The following is a 21,697-nucleotide window of genomic DNA, read 5'->3' as shown; positions in this document are numbered from 1 at the left end:
CAGGCAGACTCCCAGAGAGACACGCTACAGACACTGGCATGAATATTCACATCCTCTCACACACATGCCAACAGAGGCACAAGTACTGTACATGCATGCGCCTGCACACCGACTGGCGCACCCAGCAGTGCTGCATTGATTTCCAGCAGTTCTTTGATGAGATGAGCTATTCCGATTCCCTCCCAAGGTGCTACTTTGCATAATTCATTTTGGAGGGGAGCAAAATGTAAAAACAGAAAGCCAGCATGCGGGAAGCATGATACAAACAGAGCAACTACCTCTGTGCATGGCAACGCTGACATCAATTAACATGCAGATTCATTAGGTTTTCCTCAATATCTCTAATATGACTTTATAATGGTTCCAAATTTGGGTGTGAGTTAGATGAGAATCTTAGAAACCTTGAAGACAATCAGACATCAATGCAAATATTTGACTTGGGCACATAGCGTTCGATCAGCTGCATAGAGGGAATCATTTGGACTCAGGCTTATGGAACCGTGAAGCATGCTAGCTATATGCTTAACTGTATGCTTTTGTATTTCTTAATTCATTTAAGACCACCTCTAGACAGTGGCAGTCAGATGAATGTGGTAACACTTGAGTCTGCCTAATAGTTCTTTATCTCCTTTTACCTCTTTATCGTCCTCGTCTATGTGTTTGATCTTGGTGTAGTCTACAGGCAGGTCCCAGCAGTCGGCAGGGTCCCCCATGCTGTAGCAGCGTGAGCCCAGCAGGGCAGCCTGCCGCTGGGGGGACATGGGCTCTAGAGGGGTGAGCACCGAGTCCCCATCAGCACCAGCGCACAGATGCTTGCTCATACTCAGGTCCAACGTACCGTTCTCATCAACATCTAGGCTGGGGCTCTGGAGTTTTGTGTGTGAGGTGTGTGTCATGTGGGAAAGATGAACATAAAGACGTAGGGATGGAGAGAAAGGGATAAAAGAGAGAGAGTTTCTGATTAAATAGCAGTCAAACATTCATTGTCTAAGATCAGAGCTGGGCAAAACAGGAGCTGATTACAATGTGCACACAGAAGCCGGACATAAAAAGTATTTGAGATTTCTGTTCTTTTACTGATCGCTCACTTTTGAACATTTTCCACATCTGCAAAGATAGATCAAGCACACCTGCAGTTCAAATATCTGAAACAATAGTCTATGTTGTTTTGTTGCTCCAGTCGCTTTGGGATGAAACATTACACTGTTGCGGCACAACATCAGTGTGTGACGCCCAAGAGGTGAACTGTAGAAGAGGTCAGCAGTGCTCAAGGACGAGTGCATCCCCCTGTGAACCCCTCCTTCTCTCTCTGTCTCTCTTCATCCCTCCATCCAGACTCCTCTGTGCAGGCAGGAGAGAGTCTGCATGACTTTGTGTTCTGCATGCGTGTGTGCATGAGCCTAATCTGAGTGGACATCAGAGGGGTGCATGGGCAGAGGGCGAGGGGTGGGGCTTTGCCTGCTGCAAAACCCAAAAATAGAGCCACAACTTCACTGGCACAAAATGAACCAAATCTAGCTCACACGGAACACACTCTGCCTTGGTCAGTGTCAACCATATCGGCATGCATATCCTTTAATCTAAATCGGACAAATGTGCACCAATACCTCTCTCATGGGGGATATTTTTGAGTCCTTAATTTGGATCCTTCCCATTTCTTTCTCTCTCACCTATGATCTCCATGCTTTCTTTCACAAGTCAAAAGTGTCCGTGCTAATAATACAGTGTTCCTAAGGAGGGAATCCCCCCTGTCTACACCCTGTCTACATGAACTCCAAAACACCACACTAACAAAAAGGCAAAACATGTAATTAAAAATTGAAGAGTATAGTGTAAATATTGTAGACTTGAAAAGCCTAGAACAGAGATGTGTTCTACCCACTCCTTGTCAGCCATTGCATTTTATGTCACAGTCTCATCAACATGGCCCACCCCATCATGTCACATACATAAGGGTCTTACTTGGAAGTTTGCCCCACCTCCATCATTAGTACCTGTTCTGACCTCTCTGTAACCTTTGACCTCTGCTGCTGAGAGGAGGCCTCTGTCCACTTCTTCCAGTTGCAAAAAATTAATCCATGTATTGTGTCCTGCTTTTGCCTCTTTCATTTTGTTACAGTAACATATTTTGGGTTACATTTGATTTTTTTACAATGTATCTACCTCATTAATCAATGTATTACAATGTAACACCATAATAACACTGTAAATGGACTGTAAGAGTATAGAGTCATATTTCAAAATGCCAATTGATGTATTTAGAGCAAGTCTTATAATTAATATGAAAACAGATGTGTTCAGAGAGTGGAACAGTGTGCTATGAGGTGAGGTGCTGAGATGAAAGAGAAAGAAGCAGAGAAGACATTGCTCAGAAGTCTCCCGACTCTCCATCCGGCCCTGAATGCATCGTGACTGTCTGGCCCTGGAGCATCGGGAGGACAGACAATGAAATGAGGTAGGACCAGAGGAAGTCCTGGTGCTTTAGGCATTTGTTATTCCATTCCACTTTGCTTCAGAAGTCTGTTGCTTCAGGGTTTTTCTCCTGCTCTATCATCCCTTTCTCTGCTCCTCACTCTTTTCTCGCCTTCTCCGATTCTGAATCCCCCTCTCCTGCACTGTGACATTTATACCTCCCACCAACCGGCTTTCTTTGCTCTTTTTCTTTGTTTTCAATTCTTTCACCATGGCTCTGATTCTCTGCCAGTGTCTGCTGTCAACATTAGCATTAAGCCAGCATTAGCGCTCTGCTGTGCACTCTCTTTCTGCCCCCCATTTCCCAGCTCAGCATCTGGCCACAGATAATACAGGAACACTGTTACCTTATCTCCTCTAAAATGACACACTGGGCTCACGCCGTGTCAAACGGCGCTTCGTCCTGTTCCTATCTGATTCCCAGATGAAAAATAAAAAACTGGCCTGCTGAGCCCTGAGTGTAAGACAGAACGTGTGTGAGTGGTGTTGAGCCACAAAGCTCACTATCTTTGTCACTTTTCACGGTCAGCATTAGTATAATGAAGGGAGCCACAGTGACCATCTCTGCTGGACTGTTTTGGACTGCAGCAGAGGTCCACAGACTGACAATAGTGCAGTGACTGCTGAGTTCTTTGAGAGTGACATCACATGAAGTATTATTACTAAGCTCAGAAAAGTAGGACATACTTGTGAGCACAGGTCTGGAGGCTTGCCCCCCATGCCGTGTGGCATCTCTCTGCAGCGTGTGGACAGGTTGAGGATAGCAGTGGCAGCCATGTGTGCAGCCTCCATATCGTGACTGTAGTCAAAGCTGCTCTTGCTGCAGGTACTGCTGGCACTGCTCCCCCCTCCCCCACCGGCACCCCCTGCAGGTCCTCCACAGCTGAGGCTGCTGCTGCTGCTGCTGGGGCCGTATGTGCTGGTGGTGCTACTCGCAGAGCTGGAGTTTTTGCAGTAACGTTTGGCTGTGAGATTTGGTATAACAGTTAAAATGGTAAACAATAAGCGCATTAATTTATTTATTTGATAAAGTTTCTGCTCGACCTTACCATCATATCCTTTGGGGGAGGTATCCCTATGTCCATGAACTTTGGGTGCGATGGCCCGTTTCCCATACACCTGGTGGCTGTTGCTCCCATCGAAGGCGCTGTAGTCAAAGCTGGTCTTGGAGTATTTCTCCAGCTCCTTGGCCAAATTGGAGCGTGGCGTGCTGGTGGAAACATTGTTCTTGTAACCATACTGTGGATAGTCCAGTTGTTTGACAAAGCACATAGGCCTGGAAAATAAATGACGAGGGGGTGGAAGTTGGACCGAGGCACTGAACATTGCCCAGGGGGAGATTAGGGAACTTGGATTATATCAAATAAAGGGGTAGATGGAAGGGAGGGTTATAATGGTGATATTCAAGATTACTGTGGGGTCAAGAAGGATGATGGTGCACATGGGTGAGAAAATATCTCATATATTCCCCCTTTTTACAGTCTTTCTTTTCATATGACTATATTTTTAAACAGGAGGCCCTTTTACTTTTTTGTTAAAAGTACACATGAAATGTACTTCTGTGTTTTTTTAATCAGTACAGCCTCATCACTATCAAAGATTGCTTTGTGATAAATAAGGCCAATTATTCTTAAATCTAATAAAAAAAAATTTGCCTCAGTAGTGTTCCCAGGGGACGAATAAGATAAAAAATGGAAGATTTTAGCTTCAATCATAATTGAAAAAGCAAAGGGGAAAAACAAATATGAGATATTATGGCTGAATGAAAACTGAAATACTCAAACGCATATGTATGTTTAAAACACAATTCACCTGTAAAGTATTTACCTTAGGACACGGTCAGAGGCCTGGTTTGACTTGGAGCCATCACAGCCCTGGTGCTTCTCCTGGGCTTTGGCCAGTTTTTCAGCTGCAGCAATGGGACATCCTGACAGACTGAAACAAGACAGATGTACTTCAGAATAAAGGTAGTGCTACAGCTCAAACTGAGGGTGAAAATGCTACAATCAATGGACTTTGTGCGAAACACTGGCTTTGTTACTGTCTGCCTATCTGCCACCCAGACCCATTGTCAGTTACATACTTGACACTCAAAGTATTTTCTATAAGTTTAGTTGAGCATTTTGTAGCATTTATTTCCCCCACAAACTTGCTGACAAGGCACACACATGTGCATACTACACCTACAACATGTTCAAGTTAAATTTAGTGCAACAAAACTTACTCCTGACAACTAACTGACCAAATGTGACAAAAGTTCATGTTGTTATCCTTAACCCCCATTATTCTCCATCCAGGCTGTCAGCTGCAGTGTGTCGGGCTGCAGTGGAAAAATGAACTTTGACAATGGCCTGAAGCCAGTGTACAGTGGCACTCATGAGCACCTGTCAGGAGACGTGCATGGCTGTGTGCATGTCTGTGTGCATGTCTATGCGCATGCTGGGGCAGGGCTGACACTGGTGTGAGTTAGCAGGGTGCCAGGTGCTATGAGGAAGGTTTATGGGGAAAGTGAAAGTTTATGGTTTGTGTCCATGTGCCTCTTTTGCACTGAGCCCAGCATGGGCCTGCTGGTCGTCCCAGGTCTGTACTCTCCTGTCAGCAGCTGAGTGGCAGAAAGGTGCTAATGGCTGCTGCTCTGGCTGACTCCCTGAGCATCTGCTGTGGGTGACACTCTTCTTTCACTGTCACCTCACCCGTCTGACAGCCTCGGCGAGAGCTCCCTGCTATTTCTGTGCCTCCTACCAAACCTGTGCCATTTTGGAGGGGGACTGATAAATGATTTATGCTGCTGAAGGTGTGAATTACTGCATTCTGAACAGCCCAACAGTTTAAAAAGTAAGCAGAAGTTAAACTATGTATGTATCTTTGTTGATTAGAAGATGCTACAGACTTCATCATTGCTTAAGGATTACACATAATAAACAAATAAAAAAATAATAAAATAAATGAAGCATAATGAAAAGGCTACCTTGTGACAGGAAAACCAAAATGAAACATGAGACATGGATGGTGCCTTTATAATTTGGCACACTCTGACTCACCTTCGATGGGAATTTCTGTTGCTATTGACATGGCCACGTCCCGTGCAGCCAGGCGTAGGACACTTAAGAACATTCTCATACATAGCCACAACTTGGTACAGACATGAGATAGGAGTGAAAGACAGGGAAGGTTAGAAGCTCCGTACAATCAACCAAAAGCTCTATTAGTGTGTGAGAGGCTTGGCATTATAAACATCATTAAGAAATGTGTCCATGTGAACCCAAATGACCTCTTCTTCATTTTAATGAACACTAGTTTGAAAGGGCAGTGGAGGTTTCCCACCATACTGCCTCCACTTATCCAGCTCTTTCAAATTAGTATTCATGGAATAGGGACAGCCATGAATAAAAAGATGTCATTTAAGTTTAACAGGACAAAGCTGGTGAGAGATAGAAATGGGAGGAAATTTTGGGCATGCAGAGAGCAGAGCTACCAACAGCTAGCAATCATGCAAAACACAAGCCTTGAAATCAACGGGAAATGCAGACAGATGGAATACAGCTCCGATAGAGTGTGCTTTGTTATCATCTGCACATTGTTAGGGAGGAGAGTGCAGTCTTCAATACCATTTACCATTAAAACAGTCCATAACTGTCTTAGATCCCCTTGGCAACCAGCCAATTAGATTAATGATCTATGGATGTCCAAGAGGAGCTGTCGGAGGAGTGGGTGGGGGCGCGGGAAGGGTCGTCTCGACACCAGCAGTGAGCAAGGCCAAACCCCATCGGCATGAGCTTCATCATTATCACCCCCTTAAACTTTAACCCCTCATCATCCTCCTTCCTTACATACTAATTGGTGCACGGTGCAGGTAATTGGACAAAGCCTGCCACCTCGACGTGCCACAAGCTAATACATTATGCATGTCCAAGTTTTGCCCTGTCCTCCGCAGAAGGAAAGACAGGACTGCAGCAAATTAAAGCCCACATTCATTCGGCACAGAAACAACTGTTGAAACAGGCAAGGAGCAGCTGGATTCCAAATGTCTGCCATGTTACAAAAGTAAACCAGATTTACCGCTCAATACAACTATTACCACAAGAGACGATTCAAATTATAACTATACACAAGAATGCACAACACAATAATGGTAATGCATTTAAAATAAATTAAATAAGAACACTGTAACTATCTAATTAATTAATTAAATAATTTGATATATTGTCCATGCCCCATATATTCATTAACAGAGAAAAGAGACTCTCACATAGCTGTAAAGGGCTTCCAAGCAGTTTATAGTTTTATGACTTGATGAGTATGAAAACACTGACAAAACGTATTGTAAATAAGCAGTTGGTTAGTATGTATAGGATATCACAGCAAAACATCTAGCATTTAATGTACGTTGCTAGTGGAAAACTTTTAAAAGTATACAGTATTCCTGCAAGTGTCATTTCTCTCCAGGACCTGACAGAAATTCATAACCTGGATCCAAATTCTCCAGTGACAGTCAGTTCAGTTATATGGTATATGGTCTTGATCTTATTCAAGGCCAAAATGCTGTCCATTTATCTGTGATGAGAATGTCAGAGGTGCGTGATATCTACATGATCAGTGTTTGGCTGAACAAGAGTCGTTGGTGACACCGCTGGTCTTTACAAGCCTGATTTTAATGGTAACTAATTTCTTTTCCGTTATTAAAACCTCTTTTATTTTGATTGCAGTCTGGGTCATGGCAGATCGTAACCTGATTTCCACACCGCAGTCAATGAAACGTGTAAAGGGGCTTTTATGGAGAAGTTTGCACAAGGTGAATGGGACTAAATAGCCGGGGTGAGATCTCGACAGGCAAAACTCACAATTCATTCAAGGCTAATGTTTATTGCCACTTCTCTTGATCCGTGGCTCTGAGAAATGATACTGCCTTTCAATTCAGGAGTCTAATTGAGCAAGAAATACAAATAAATGAATGGGGTCATTTCATGGCAGTTTGAAGCTAAATTAGTGTTGTAAGTGTCTGTCTGGGAGCTATATTTTTAAATGCCAAACATGTATGTAATAATGCATATAAGTAAAAAAAAAACATGATACAATAAAACAACAAAAACTAAAATAAAACAATACCAGCAGTATTTTATCCATTCACTTATATATAAATAATAGTATAAAGATGCACTATGGAACATTTCTGGTGTTGCAAAAACACCACCTGCTTGACTTGATGGAGATGTTATTCCTCTGTTCTGAAATGTTCCACACCATGGAATTAAACTTATTTATCCTTGTGACACAGCAGAAGGTGCCACCAGGACAAATTATAGGTCAGATCAGGGCACCCACAGTAGGAGGCATATATATTAAAGTATTTCTACAGAAACACTCCACTCCATGAAGACAAGCATGGGGCAGACACTCCACCAGAAGTTAGTGCATCCTTAAATAAGCATACTGATAAGAAAAATGCCACTGACAAATAATCAAACAGATTTGAAAGTTTTCAGCATTTCATTTATACATATACTTTGAATAAGCCACATAGAAAGTTATTTCTGCTTTTGCCAGTTGCATCACCACATCTGTTCACTACACACACAGGCAAAAAATCGGCAGGCAAAATAATGACCTCAAACTACAGGCCAAGAGCAAAGTGCAGCTCTGGCATGCTGCTGAAATACCACACACAAGTACAGGACAAGCCCAACACTGTGGCAATAACAGATGATAACAGGACGCATGCTGACTCCTGAACATCCCAAAGTGCAGGCCACAGGGTGGCTGTATTGTGTGGCTCAAATACTCACTTTCAGGAGGGACCCTGTCTTTGTGCGGACAGCCTGACAGACTCCGATGGTGGGGGTACAGGCCAGTCACATGACCCGTGCCATCACAGCCTGGCGTGGGACACCGACTCTCCTTTTTGTCTGCCCGGGATACATCTGAGGGCAAGAGCAATGATTAGTTTTGCGTCCATGGCTACGGCACAAAAGCTAATACTAACATCTAACCATGACAACCATATGCAACGACACTGCACTGAGAGTCAAACACTGCTCACAACTACCGGTACAATGTGTGTTAACAGTAAGAGAAAAGATAAAACTGATATACGATAGAATCCACTGTCTATGAAGCTTCAGAGCTGGAGGATGATAAGGTCAAAACCTAATTTCTGGACTGGCCTATACTACAGTACTAGGAACTTTACACTTACACGTATGGGAGAAAGGACTTTTGTTCTATCAAAGTTAAAAAATCTTAAACAAACCAGGAGACACAGTCCATTATAAACCCAACTCATGCAGGAAACTGGATTATCCTTCTCCATCCTCTTCATTCTTCACTAAAATGGCATATTTGCCTATGTTACTATCTGCCTGTCAGGTGAATGTATGTTCAATGAGAACATTACTGACCATAGTGGTTCTCTTCTGTCCACAATAAGATATTCAGCCCAATATGATATTAAAAAGACCGTTCTGCTTATAAATGCAACCTAACCTCTGTTATCAAGTCTTCTTTTGGAGAACATTATTGCATAAGGGTTTGTGCACTGGAAATGAATTTTAAATTCCTCCAACGATTGTGCATACACACATACAATACTACTGCAGTCTGCCTGCTGTGCTCCCATTGCTGAAAATAGGGGCAGCCAAGTGGAAGGAGTATTAGAAAGCAGAAGATATTGATTGTGGCTGGGGACGGTCTGCTCTTTGCATAGCAAATGGCCCCATTACCATACCATCTCTGGATAATTAATGTGCAGTCAGTGGGCCTGTCGTTCGTTATCGCTCATTGTGATACTGTTCAATTTTCAGCTCAGCTCTGTGCTGCTCTTATGAAGCTTCTCAGAAAGTGCTCCTCAAACACTGGGCTCTATAAATCACACTACTCTGGTCTCAACAAGTGATGCTACTATCTCACCTGAGCAAAGATGTTATCATGATGCCACAGCCTCACCTCTTCAGTATTACAACAATAGTCAGGCATAGGGACCTCTTGAAATTAACATTTTAGTGGCATTTCATGTACAGTGTATACCTGCAGAGAAATGTGTGACATTTAAGGCGTGAATAGGAATGATGTTATTTTGCTGCTCTCAACAGACTGACTGAAACCAATCTCTGATGTTATTGTAAGGAACACCAGAAGAATAATTAAGAGCCAATCAACAGGACCTCTATCTGACTACTGTAAATGCCAGTGCAATGTATCTCAAGACTACTACAAAGAAATAGTTGTCCCTATAGGCGCTCCCTTAAAGGGGCAGTATCTCCATGATGTTTGGACATACTCAACTGCATGCGTAGGTTAAAAATAGTCAGCTTTACCCAAAGCTGCATCACAGGGATGAGATTTGCGGTCCTAACAGGCCGTGCAGATTGCCATTACTTACGCCTGACAAGCCTACCCTCTGATGTTTCCATGCTGGCCTATTTTAACAACATAAGCTGCAGCCTCTCCCGCTGCTACCAAGATTCGAATTTCCAAATTGACTGAAAAAGCTTGTCCTGGGGTTATGGTGAGGTTCCCAGAATGTATGTGGGCTGTCTAGTCTCCAGGACAGAACAGATGGAAAATAGAGACAAACACTGGAATGTATACCTAATCTTAAAATGAGGTAAACATTTCTCCCTCCATAGTCCAATACAAGTGCGTCTGAGCGTGTCAGTTTTTAAAAGATTCACTCACCTTTATGGTAAAATGGCTTCTTTATGCCGTCAGGAAGCCGTGCTTTGCGCTCCACACCGTATCCGTGCCGCGGGCCGTGGTCTTCATGGCTGTACCTCACTCCTTCTCTTCTTGCAGCCTCAGCTGCCATTTTATCCCGCATTGCCTTGGCACGTTCCGACTCTAGTGCAATTGCCTTCTCCAAAAGAGACAGGTTCCCTTTAGTCATGTCAAAGACCTCCTCAGATCGGTCTGAGGTCACCGAGGCAGTGTCCTCATCAAAGTCTCGGTGGTTTGGGTGATAGCGCTCCTCCTGTGCACAACTGGCAAAAGTCTTTGAGCGCGGGCTCAGCTGCTCCTCCAGCTTCATAAGATTGTCCATGTCTGAATAGTTCCTATCAAGTGTCCGGTGCCTGTCTTCTGGGTTGTGGTGGTAGTTTGCGTATCCTTGGTGATGGGACTGTTGGTTAGCATCCTCACATGAGAAATGGTTTTGCTGGGATGACCCGTTTCGATCAGCAGTCTTTGTTTCGCTGAGTTTGCGAGCCAGGTCAAAGCACTGGTTCCTTAGGCACTCCAGACTGCTCAGACACACCTCCTCATCACTGTTGTCCAGTCCGTTACTGGTCTTTATCTGCCCAGTATGGGCATTCAGCCCATTTTGGGGACAGCCACTGTTGCCCTGGGTGTCTGCTGTACAGTCCTCATACTGTTCATCCATATTGTCAGACAGAACAGCCCCATGACCTTGCGCCAACAGTTTGAGAGAGTCTACCGTTTCACGGACCACATCGCTGTCCATGTCCAGACTCAGTTCTCCTCTCTGCGTCTCATCCATTTCCTCCTCATCTTCCTCATCCTCCTCATCCTCCTCTTCCTCCTCATCCTCTTCTTCTTCTTCCTCTTCTTCCTCCTCTTCTTCTTCATCATCATCTTCCTCATCCTCGTCATCCTCCTCCTCTTCTTCCTCAGCACTGTGTGATGAGTTGCTGTTCATTTCAGACTCTGTCATGGCTCGATTGGCAGCATCTTCTGCGATTTTGCCCAGGTTCAGTAAAGACTTGGCCACCAGCTCATCATAGTTCTCGTACTCATCGTTGTTGTTGTCATCCTTCTCCCCCACCTGGCCAGGCTTGGTATTGTCACTGCCACTTTCACCAGCGCCTTGACCTCCTTCACTGCTGCTCATCTGATCGTCCTCTGTTGGAAAGAACAAATGGCTTTATTTCATTTCCGTCATTCTATTTTACTGGCAAATCAGATTTCTGGGCTTGGTCCATTTAAATTGGATAAGGAACTCTTTGCTTCCCCTAATAATTTACTTTGAGAGTCTTAACAGCAGCTTGTGTTCTGAATTGTGAATCAGCTCAGGAAGTTATATATAGCAGAATGGTAAAGTTCCAGAGTGATGTGCTCTGGCAAATGTTACTTTACATAGAACACATCTTGGACAAGCTTTGTTGTAAGATTTTCCAAAATATTATATATAGTGATATATATGGTGTAAGGTATCATTTAGCACAAACTTCATCTTTTGTTTGTAAAGATTTGGTAAATTAGATTGCATTCCAACAATGTAAATTAATGTACTGAGTCTGTTTGAAATATTTCAGTGTTCCATCTGCACCAAGATCAACCCTAGCCTGTTGCTATTCATCTCAAGGTATAAAGTTCTTTTTTCATTCATTCATCTGTATCTTTAGAATTCCTTTTTTGCTGTCTAATTGATTCTGACAGGCTGCAAAAGGTTACTGAACCTCTTCTGTCAGTAATTTCAAGCACTCACTCCTGGAGTACCTCCAATACTCTGCTTTCACATTTCCGCCCCAAGCCGCCAAGAGCACATCGCTCACACTTGCATCACATTTGCTACTTAAATTCCTGCATAGAAAACAAATCCTCACAGGCCCAGACAGAAGAAATGACTATTACATCTATGAACATGAAGGTGAAACAATCCAACACATAATATTTCAGTTATTAAAAACAGGGTCATTTGGATTAATGTTAGTGATCAATAGCTGTATATCTGTATGAATCTAAAAACTATGGTATCCACACGATTTCAAACTTTTTACTCTGAACAATTTGAGAATATCAAACTGTGATTGTGCTGACTGCTTTGGACTAATCTTTCTTTTCAATTGCTTTATCTTTTAAGATAAATAGCAAAGTGGTACAAATAATAATATTGGTAATGTACTAATCATCAACAAAGAGTCTTATATCGTCCAATACTGAGCTCACCCTTTGTCACACATGCATGGGTTAAGAGTCCTAATCATCACGCACACACACTCACACACACTCACACACACTCAAATCTAATGAGAACAACACTATATCGGTGCTTAGGGAGAGAGCTTTGGAGCAGTGAGGGAACAGTCACGAATGACCAGGCACATATTTTGACAGGGGCAGGCTTCTTACAGCAGCACGTGGCACCCGGGGTTTAATTTTTGATGGTATGAAACATGGCACAGGGAAGCAATTTGAAGAGCAATCAAGGTACACAAAAGGGATGTGGAAGCGAAACAGATTAAGGGAGGGAACAGAGAGAGCGGCCTGCCCTGGATTGGCTTTGGATTAGCCACAGTTGTGCATGCCTTTGAGAAACACAGCAGCTCCAGGATGTCACCTCTATTACATTTACGAGATTGGAATCTGCCCAGTCCAGATTTGTTCCTGCTATCTTGGGTTGAAACGAAAGATGACAGTGATACTAGAAACTTTGGAAGGAATATAACTATACAGTCGAATAATTAAAGGTAAAATTACAATGCTGTGTCAAAATCTGTTTTTGAAATGTTTATAAAGGAGACTATGAACATATAAATAAACATTTTAATTTACAAAATAGGCTGTTATTTTTATCCAAATATACTCAGATGAGGTCAAAGTATTGTAAGCATCTGTATAAATCAGTGATATTTAAGTTTTATAGTATGAAAACAGCTTCAAATAGTTATACTAGCAAGGAAATGCATTACATCTGAAGGTTTGTACAGTAAATATAAATATATGGACTAAATTATTATCAATCAATATGATGAAAATAAGCAGGCAGGTGGGAGTAAACAAGCTGAATGTATTTCGACTCCTTTGCAAACAGGTCAACCTATTTTTTATTTATTTATTGACTTTCTGCATTTTTTGTAATGTAATGTTATTGTTAATTATTGTTTGCATTTCCCCATATTAAAAATCTAAATAAATCAATAAAAAGACACTAACAATTTCAGTGGTAAATGCATTTAAAATATATTGCATATATTACACTAGTACTTTACAACCCTTTCCACATAGCCATTAATACTGACTCATGCACATGTTATAAGACTTTGAAATCTAGTGGCATCAGTCCACTGTTTAAACTATAGGGCCAGGGCTGTGGGCTCTAATGAACCTGGGTCTGCCACTCTGTTTGCACATGTCTGCAGAAAAACAAGAGCCGAGGCTGCTGTGAAGCCACATCAACACTTTGGGTGGGTAGAGCTATGCGCCAAAGCGGGTTAACACACTCCTCTCTCCCAGCCTCACTCTTAATTGGACTTGAAGGCACTGTCAGGTCCAATCGTGATGCGGGGGTGCAGAGACAAATCTGCTGGAGAGAAACCTGCCAAATATGCTATTGGGCACATGAACCAGGAGGATGGGGGGGGCGAAGCGCATGTGGGGCAGACTCTTCTTAATTCACTCCTTAAACTAGAGTATCTTAAAGCTGCGAGAAGGCTTTAAGCAAGGAAACATATTTTAGCATAGAATTATTATAAGACTTGTATTGATTTGTATTTACTATGTCTCTAATTTCCTTAGAGATCATTGGATCATTATTGTAGTAAACCCAGTAGTTACAATACAGTAGGCCTTGCCAGTTTATCGAATTCAGGTGTTTCTAATTGCTTGTTGCTAATTGTCAATCTGCTTGGGACTTGGAGGAAGAAATTTGACAGGATTATGGGTTATATAGCAGTGATTTAAAGTATGTATATAATTTATGTTCACAAAATTCATACTGAAAGGCCAATTTTTTTGTCATATTGCACAACCTTTCTATACAGGAAACAAACAAAAAAGTAAATACAGTTTATATAGGTAAATTAGTACTGGCTGCATAGGTAATACGTTCATTCGTATCATTTAAATGTGCAAATATTGTGTGCTGGTATCTAGGGCTGCATCCATTGGTGGTGTCTTAATCGACCAAAATTTTTAAAAGCCAACAAATTACTTTATTTGGATTAAAATCATTTATGTGGACCACAGCAGAAAGGAGAATGCATGAGGGGAGTTTAATGCTTTTCACTTGCCGTAATTCTAACAGAGGTAACAGTCCTAGTGCTGTATTCATGTGCAATATATTTGTTTGAACTTTATTCTGACTTTATACCAAACAAAGCAGCCTCACCGCGCTCCTGACTATGCTCTCCTTCATCCTCGTCATCATAGTCCACTTCCTCCACAGCGTCCTCCTCCTCCTCCTCCACATGCTCCTCTTCGTCCTCCTGCTCCACCTCCTCCTCTTCCTCGGGCTCTCCTCGTTCCTCCTCCTCTTCATCAGGGTCTCCTCGCTCTTCCTCCTCCTCTTCTTCCTCAGGCTCCCCTCTTTCCTCTGCCTCATTATAGTCCATGTATCCCTCCTCCACCTCGCCCTCCTCTAGCGCACCCTCCTCCTCCTCTTCCCGCTCGTCCATCTCCTCCGTGCCATCTGTGTCGTAGCACTCCTCCATCGTGGAGTTGTCCATGTCATCTAGGTAGCTGCTCCTCTTGGGGGAGCTCTCCACACTTTGGTGGTCGAGACTCTTCCTCTTCTTGGCCACGGGGCAGCCGTACACACTGCAGAGGGCACATGGAAGGGCACGTTAGTCATTAAAATGATAGTCCCAGACACGATACAGCTTAGTTTGAATTATTTAAATTCCATAGTAACTTTTCTGAATAATAGAAACATAACTGTCATATATGAATATGTAAATACATACATGCACTTAATATTGTTTAATGTTTCATTATTAACAATGAAGTGACTTACATTTTCCTAGTAAATTTCATTTTCTGTAATCTTCTGTCTGGTACCCACTTTTATATATTAGTAGTTTTACAGATGTATAGTCATTTTTATGTAAAAATATTTTCTAGTAGGGCTGAGCAAAAATTTTTCACAACCTTTTTACTCATATTGATCGATCACAATGTCTGATTTTATTTTGTCTTATTAAAAACAAATTAAAATGGCTATACAAACAAGTCAAATTTCAAAGTATGATCTTTGCTCCAAACCACATGCGTATACTGACAGGATTGGCTGTACATGTCTATCTCCATTAAAAAGCCCCAAGCTGACTATTGACAATTAGAAAAGGCTGAATCCTGATCTCAATTAAAATTCAATTAATTAATTAATTGCACAACAAATAAGTTAAACATGCAACTAAGTTATGGATCCTCACCCATCATTTGGTAGTCAACTCACTAGTTAATTATCATCACAATGTTATTATAAAATGTGTGGAATATTGTTATAGAGGGTACAGCCTTTATCTGAGGAGCAAACAAAGCACTGCCCTGTTTGTTTTCATAATCATTTAAATTCAGGTACCATCCATTTGTTCTCCAGGCAGAGGAGCATCACGCTGCACGCTCCGCAGACACTTTGTAGCAGACTGATATGCCCTTGTTCTGACGTGAACCCAGCGCAGCAAAAACACAAACTGCTCGCTGGGAATTGACTGTACGGTGGAGACAACCTGTAGCCTGATTAATTGAATCTTGCAAAGACACCTCAGGATTTAATGTATTCTCTGGCTCCCCTCTGCAGCAGGGGGACCCATTCTAATCTGATAATCTGATAATCTGTGTATTCGCCCAGGTTATTGATCACAAGAGTTTTAATCCGTTGCATGCATAAACTTTAGACAGCATGTACCTGCCCCAAAGTGAGCAACTAACTTTGTTTTTCATTCATGTATTCGGCAAGTGTACGGCGCTCCTGAACAAAGGCAGAAACATGCTCAGAATGATGATGAATCCACTGGAGTGTTTTGGTCATCAAATAAAGCTGATGTCGAGGCTGGAGTGGAGCACAGCTAAACATGCTTTTGGGCATGTTCACTCAGCTGTGAAATATCCTTGGCTCCTATTTTTACAACCTCTGGATGTTTGCCGGGTCCTGCACTGCTTAAAGTAAGACCAGAAGTGCATGAATGGCACACAATGTGGCAAAAGAGTGAAGCCTCTTATTTAGTAGTCTGTAAGTACTACCTGTAGAGTGTCCAGCATTAGACCACTGCAGTGAGTTGAATATTCTATTCTATTAGATTATATTGTACTAAATTGTATTTCAAAATCCTATTCTGTCTCAATTTTGGTGTTTGAATTCCTCTGTTTTCTACTGACCAATACCCCATCCACCTCAACTTTCTTGGGTGTGTATTGAGCCCTGGATGTCCATCAGTCAGGGTGCGAGCAGCTGGCAGCCTCAATCTCACCCTGCCATAGATTCCTTAATGGTCTGACCCCCTGCACTCCCTCGCAACCAGGGGCCTCATTACATTAATCTAGGTCCACATGGAAACCCATTCGCTGCCTGACAGCAGCCCTCTCCCCAGCACACTGAGGGTCTATGGGACAGTCCGAGGGAGGGGTGCTCTGCAGCACTGTGATCAATAGTGCTTGTGACCAAACATCTCAAAAGCACATTAAAATGCCACTCATCCTGGCCCCGCGGTTCCAGGGCCCTCTCCAAATAAATCACGAGCTGGTCCCAGCAGGTTAGAGGCTGCCAAAGCAGCGGGCTAGCAGGAGGATAGGTGTGCAGAAAGGCACATGACTCAGGGCGAGTCTCACTCCAACTCTTTACTCAACATTAAAGCAGCCTCAGAGCCAGAGCAGAGTCACAATATTACTGTGACTATACCTGAATTGTTTAGTTTCTATAAATGCAAGCCTAATGAGCTAATGGATACCAAAAAACAAATGCATGTACTCTTGAAAGGGGTCAAGTACACATTTGCGGTGAGCTTCAAAAACACATATAACAAAATTCTGTGCTGGGCTTGATGATGCACTATGCTAAAATCTTCACCCCCCAATGGCTCTGCTGCTCCTGTTTATCGTATGTAAATAGCTTAATGACAATTGTGTTGTGTAACTCGTGGCAGCTCTCTCTTAGCTGTCAGGCTGTGGTGACACAGAGGCAGTGCTCTGAGCCCATGATGACTAAGCTCCAGGAAGGCTTCACAACCCTGCTGTCTTATGTCTTCTATCCCTGCACTGTGACCTTGGCCACAGTATTCGTCATCAGGAAAAGCCTCCCACTAACGGCTCGACAATTACCATTGCATAGTGGTAATTAGCTAGTAGTTAGGAAAAACCCCCAAAATTGGACACTCTAAATACATTGCATAGATAAAAGGGAAGTAAGCATTGTGCGCTATAGATTCCATTTACTATGTCCTCAGGCAAATTCAAAACATCTTCAAATCCCAGTGTGCATTGCTACTCACACTGTACACCAATCAAAGTGCAGAAGAGCTCCAGATCACAAAAAGACCACTTCATACTTTATGGAGTGGGCATCTTTGGTATTATAAGATGGAACAAATTATGTTACAGTCTCAACAAGTGCTCCTTTAATCCTGAAAACTGTCTGGAAATGCTACAGAGCACGCCATTTCTGGAGCGTTAATATGAGGCGGAAAGGCAGTGCTCCTTCGGCTAATTTTGGGCGACAGTTGAGCGACTGCTGGAATGCGACAACATGCCACAGTGCCTTTATTAGCAGTCATATTAGCTGCTGTTCGCAGCAGGGGCAGAAGCTTTAGCCAGTCATTAGCATCTTATGCTATTTGTCTCCCTGACATGAGGATGAGCTCTGCTCTGCTTTTTCATCACTTGTCTCTCTGTCCCTCTGTCAGCAGCTTCCTCACCTCACATTCTCGCCCACATAACCTCACCTGCCCCATTCTATACATCACTCATATCATGGTATATACTTCTTCAATCTGTCTCTCACACCAATTTCTTTATACATTTCTACCACTTACTCTTTCACCTTTTTCCCATTTTCTCCTCTCCATCCATCAGCCTCATCTGAGCATTGTCTGTGAGCAGATGAGAGATGGTGGAAATGCAGCACCTCTGGCTGTGTCCCTCTCCAGCTCAGGATCTATAGACACGTGTGCCAGAGCCGTCTCCATGGTGATACCCTCCAGAAATCCATGAGGGATACGCCAGACTCACAGCAGCCAGCCAGAGAGCCAAATGAAACACAGACAAGCAGGTAGGGCAGTGACAACACGCCTATAGACTGTACAACATGTATGTAAGTGCATGTTTGCATATCTTTGTTCACTAAAACCCCTTTGTCAGGAGATTAAACAGTGTAATGTATGGTGGAGGGCTTCAGACAGCAGTGTATGTATGTGTGAAGTGTAGCGCGGATCATTTCAGAGCTGTCAGCCCTCTCCCTCCAGCAGGGGAGAACAAAAGACAGTGTCTGGGCGCAGGAGGCTCAGCTCATGGCAGAGTCTGCAATTTGGGGCGTTTTCTGACGGCTGCAGCACCGGCTCACATATCAGCTCCTATGGCTTGCTCACGCACATGCATAGTGATAGTTTGTTTGTCCATAAATCATCAAATAAGATGACATAAGACCAAAGTCTGACTCTGAGGATCAAGATTATTTTTGTTATTCAACTGGAAACACTTTTCTAAATGATTTATACATTCATCGAGTACAACAAGATAAAATGTATTTTAATATAACCAAAATATTCAATTTATAGTGATCCATCTCTCAACAGTGTCTTTCTACGTGGGAGAAGCACGAAGGACCATGGGGCGGAGGGACAGAGCCGGTATCAGTACAGATGAGATGAGACAGGTCAGAGCTGCTCAGGTGTGGGGCTGTTTCCCAATCCAACTGCTGCAGCATCAACATGACACCCAATAACTACCAAAACGAAACAGCTACCATACCATGGCAAAGCCTATTTAAAGCTTCCTTAATTTGTCAAGTAATTAATCAGACCTGTACAGGATTTAGAATATAGCTAGGTCTAATAATTATAACTAAAACATTAAGTCATGAAATTGAGCATTTATTTTCAATGTGTTCACACCCGTGGCTTAAGTCATGGCTTATACAAACAGTAAAAGTTAGATAAAAGTTATGTTTTTCTAGATGGGTCTTTTATGACTTTAGATCAACCAAAATGAAAGTTTAAGTATTTTAGGATGGATTGTGGTTCAATATTAATATGCGTATTATCCCAACCTATTTGCATAATTTTGTAGGTAAGTTGTGAGCAGAAGAGCTTGTGGGCTGCAGGATTGGGGGGCTGTAATGCGGCTATCTGTCATCCTGCAGCTAAATTCACTCCTGGATTAGCCAGGTAAGGAGTCTCTCCCTCAGTGTAATGACTTCAATCAATCACAGCTACTCGCACATGCCCACAGATGCCAGCCAGTTAGCCGCTCGCCCAGCAGCCATCTTGAGAAGGGATTCCTTCCTGGAGCAGAAACATTTGTCTCACTGGGCACAGTAGTTGTTTATTCTGATAGGTTGAATGAATAAAGCCGATGTGAATGGAACGATTTAGACTTGGTATAAAACTCTATGCATATCTTTTTATTTAAACTTCAATAAATCTCTAGTCAGCATGATACTGGTTCATGGCTCTGCATATTAAAAGTATGTTATTCACAACAAAAATACATACATTTTCACAATATATCAAAATGATATTGAAGAACAGTTCGTATAGTAATAGTTCATATTTATTTTTTATTATTTCATGCTAAAATAATGCATAACACAGCTTTGATTTTTCTATGCCAAAGAACAATATACATGCGTTTGAGTATTTAAACTCCACAATGCCTCATGCAGTGGTGGAGAAGGAGGAGCAGGGCTTGACAACATTGATGTAATTTAGTTGGCAGCCGCTCTGAGGAGAGGCTGCCCGGGGGTGATGAGGTTCAGAGGTCAAAGGTCAGGATGTGCCAGGCTCAGAGGTGGCCCTGAGCAGCTGCCCCCCTCCCCCTCTGCCCATGTCCCCCTGGCACGCTCCACACTCAGTGCACATGATCTGTTATTCCCTTTGATGCCTTTCCTCGGGGAGGTGCTTAAAAAAGGAAGAATAAAGAGAAGAAAGAAAAAACACATAAACACCACCTGTTTATCTGACACTGGGTAATGTCACTGAGGTAATTCTGCTGGCTTGTCAAAATATGCACACAGGCAAATACCGGAGAATATTACAAAGAGAAAAAATAAACAAATAGCATCAAAGGAGAAGCGATGATGAAGAGTTGCGTGTTGGTGCCACTGTAAATTTTGCCACGCTGGCTTTGAAATGCTTCCACAGTACATTTTAAAAGCTAAAAATGCTGTTAAATTTTTAATACATGTTAGAATAGACCTACATATAGTGCACAGAGCAGTCTCGAGTCCATGCTAAAATGCTAACAAAGGCAACAGAGGCAGGCTCACCACATGTAGCACAATGACAGATCCAACCATCTCCATTCTCTCCAGCATCAGCCCACACTGCCTTTTCGCTGATATAAAGCTTCCCCATTAAATATGGAAATTTCCGTTTGGGTGACAGATACCGCACAGAGGGGGGCTGATGGCACACACTGTGTTTTTTTGGAAGGGGAAGTGGCAGATTTTGATTAATGCGACCTTATCTGCTCGTGCACATGGAAGCAGAGGGGTTGCTGAGCTTGGCGGGGGTGGATGCCTGCCTGTTCTCTTCTTCTTCTTCCAGAGCTGTTTCTGTCGTCTATTTGAAATGCTTTCACTCACTTTGTCTCTACTTCCTACCCTCGCATGGTTATTACACTCATAAATAGAATATGATCGAATTTTAGCTGTACGTGTTAACTTTGTGTAGTCCCCTCTTTGACGATTCTGTCCATATTTTTTTACTCCGAGTTCACATAGTGTCTCTTCATTTCTTTCCCCTTGCTCCACTTCCCAACACCACTAAGACACTTTGCTGTTTCTGTTAGCGCTGCTCATCTCGTCCTATCTTCCATTCCCATTCTGCCCTCTCCCGCCCAGCACCGAGCCCAGCCTCTCTCCCTGTCGCTCCATCACCACCTGGCCCAGTTCCAATGCTTTTAGTGAGAGCTATCTGTCAAGCTATGAATAATACAGGCCCAGGGCTGGCGTTAGCTTGCTAGCTAGCTATGTGGAATCCAAATGAGGTCTACAGCAGGAAGAGAGCACTTGACTTTTAGCTCGGTACTGCGCTCTCACAACCAAGACAGGCAATTACTCAGCCCACAGTCCCAGCTGCAGTTGTGGCAATCAGAAAAGCAAGGCCCTCGCATCCCTGTCTCAACACAGACACGCCCCTGTATGCATATAGGGGAGGCATACATCCCCAAGAGCAGACTGAATTGCATTCCACTTTGCTGTCATGTGCCATAAAGATCCTTTCTGCAAATATAAAATGAAAAAGAACACAAGGATCTACATGCTATTATCCGAGTGTCAGTAACTTGGAAATAGTTTTGATCATTATCATTAAAAACATTCTGTGGGTGGGTGAAAAAGAACACT

The 21,697-nt window shown here is 42.8% G+C and overlaps 1 protein-coding gene across 6 annotated transcripts in view; it reads right to left on the bottom strand.

The window, feature by feature from the left end:
- Positions 1 to 21,697, bottom strand: part of myt1lb (myelin transcription factor 1-like, b) — a 49,195-nt gene that overhangs the window by 7,720 nt on the left and 19,778 nt on the right. For 4 of the 6 annotated variants that reach the window (XM_033988390.2, XM_055231166.1, XM_055231164.1 and 1 more), the window contains exons 4-11: positions 14,531 to 14,958; positions 10,144 to 11,322; positions 8,256 to 8,390; positions 5,514 to 5,604; positions 4,300 to 4,407; positions 3,522 to 3,682; positions 3,160 to 3,437; positions 636 to 866 (exon numbers count right to left, since the gene is read on the bottom strand). In XM_033988390.2, the coding sequence (XP_033844281.1) occupies positions 636 to 866; positions 3,160 to 3,437; positions 3,522 to 3,682; positions 4,300 to 4,407; positions 5,514 to 5,604; positions 8,256 to 8,390; positions 10,144 to 11,322; positions 14,531 to 14,958 (2,611 nt within the window). Of the gene's footprint in view, positions 1 to 635; positions 867 to 3,159; positions 3,438 to 3,521; positions 3,749 to 4,299; positions 4,408 to 5,513; positions 5,605 to 8,255; positions 8,391 to 10,143; positions 11,323 to 14,530; positions 14,959 to 21,697 lie in introns of all 6 variants that reach the window. The other 2 variants (XM_033988388.2, XM_055231168.1) reach the window with 2 other exon arrangements.

The sequence above is a fragment of the Periophthalmus magnuspinnatus genome, chromosome 22 (assembly GCF_009829125.3).
Source record: "Periophthalmus magnuspinnatus isolate fPerMag1 chromosome 22, fPerMag1.2.pri, whole genome shotgun sequence".
Taxonomy (NCBI): Eukaryota; Metazoa; Chordata; class Actinopteri; order Gobiiformes; family Gobiidae; genus Periophthalmus; species Periophthalmus magnuspinnatus.
Note: the sequence above shows the minus strand (reverse complement) of the source record. Positions and strands in the feature narration are given on the sequence as shown.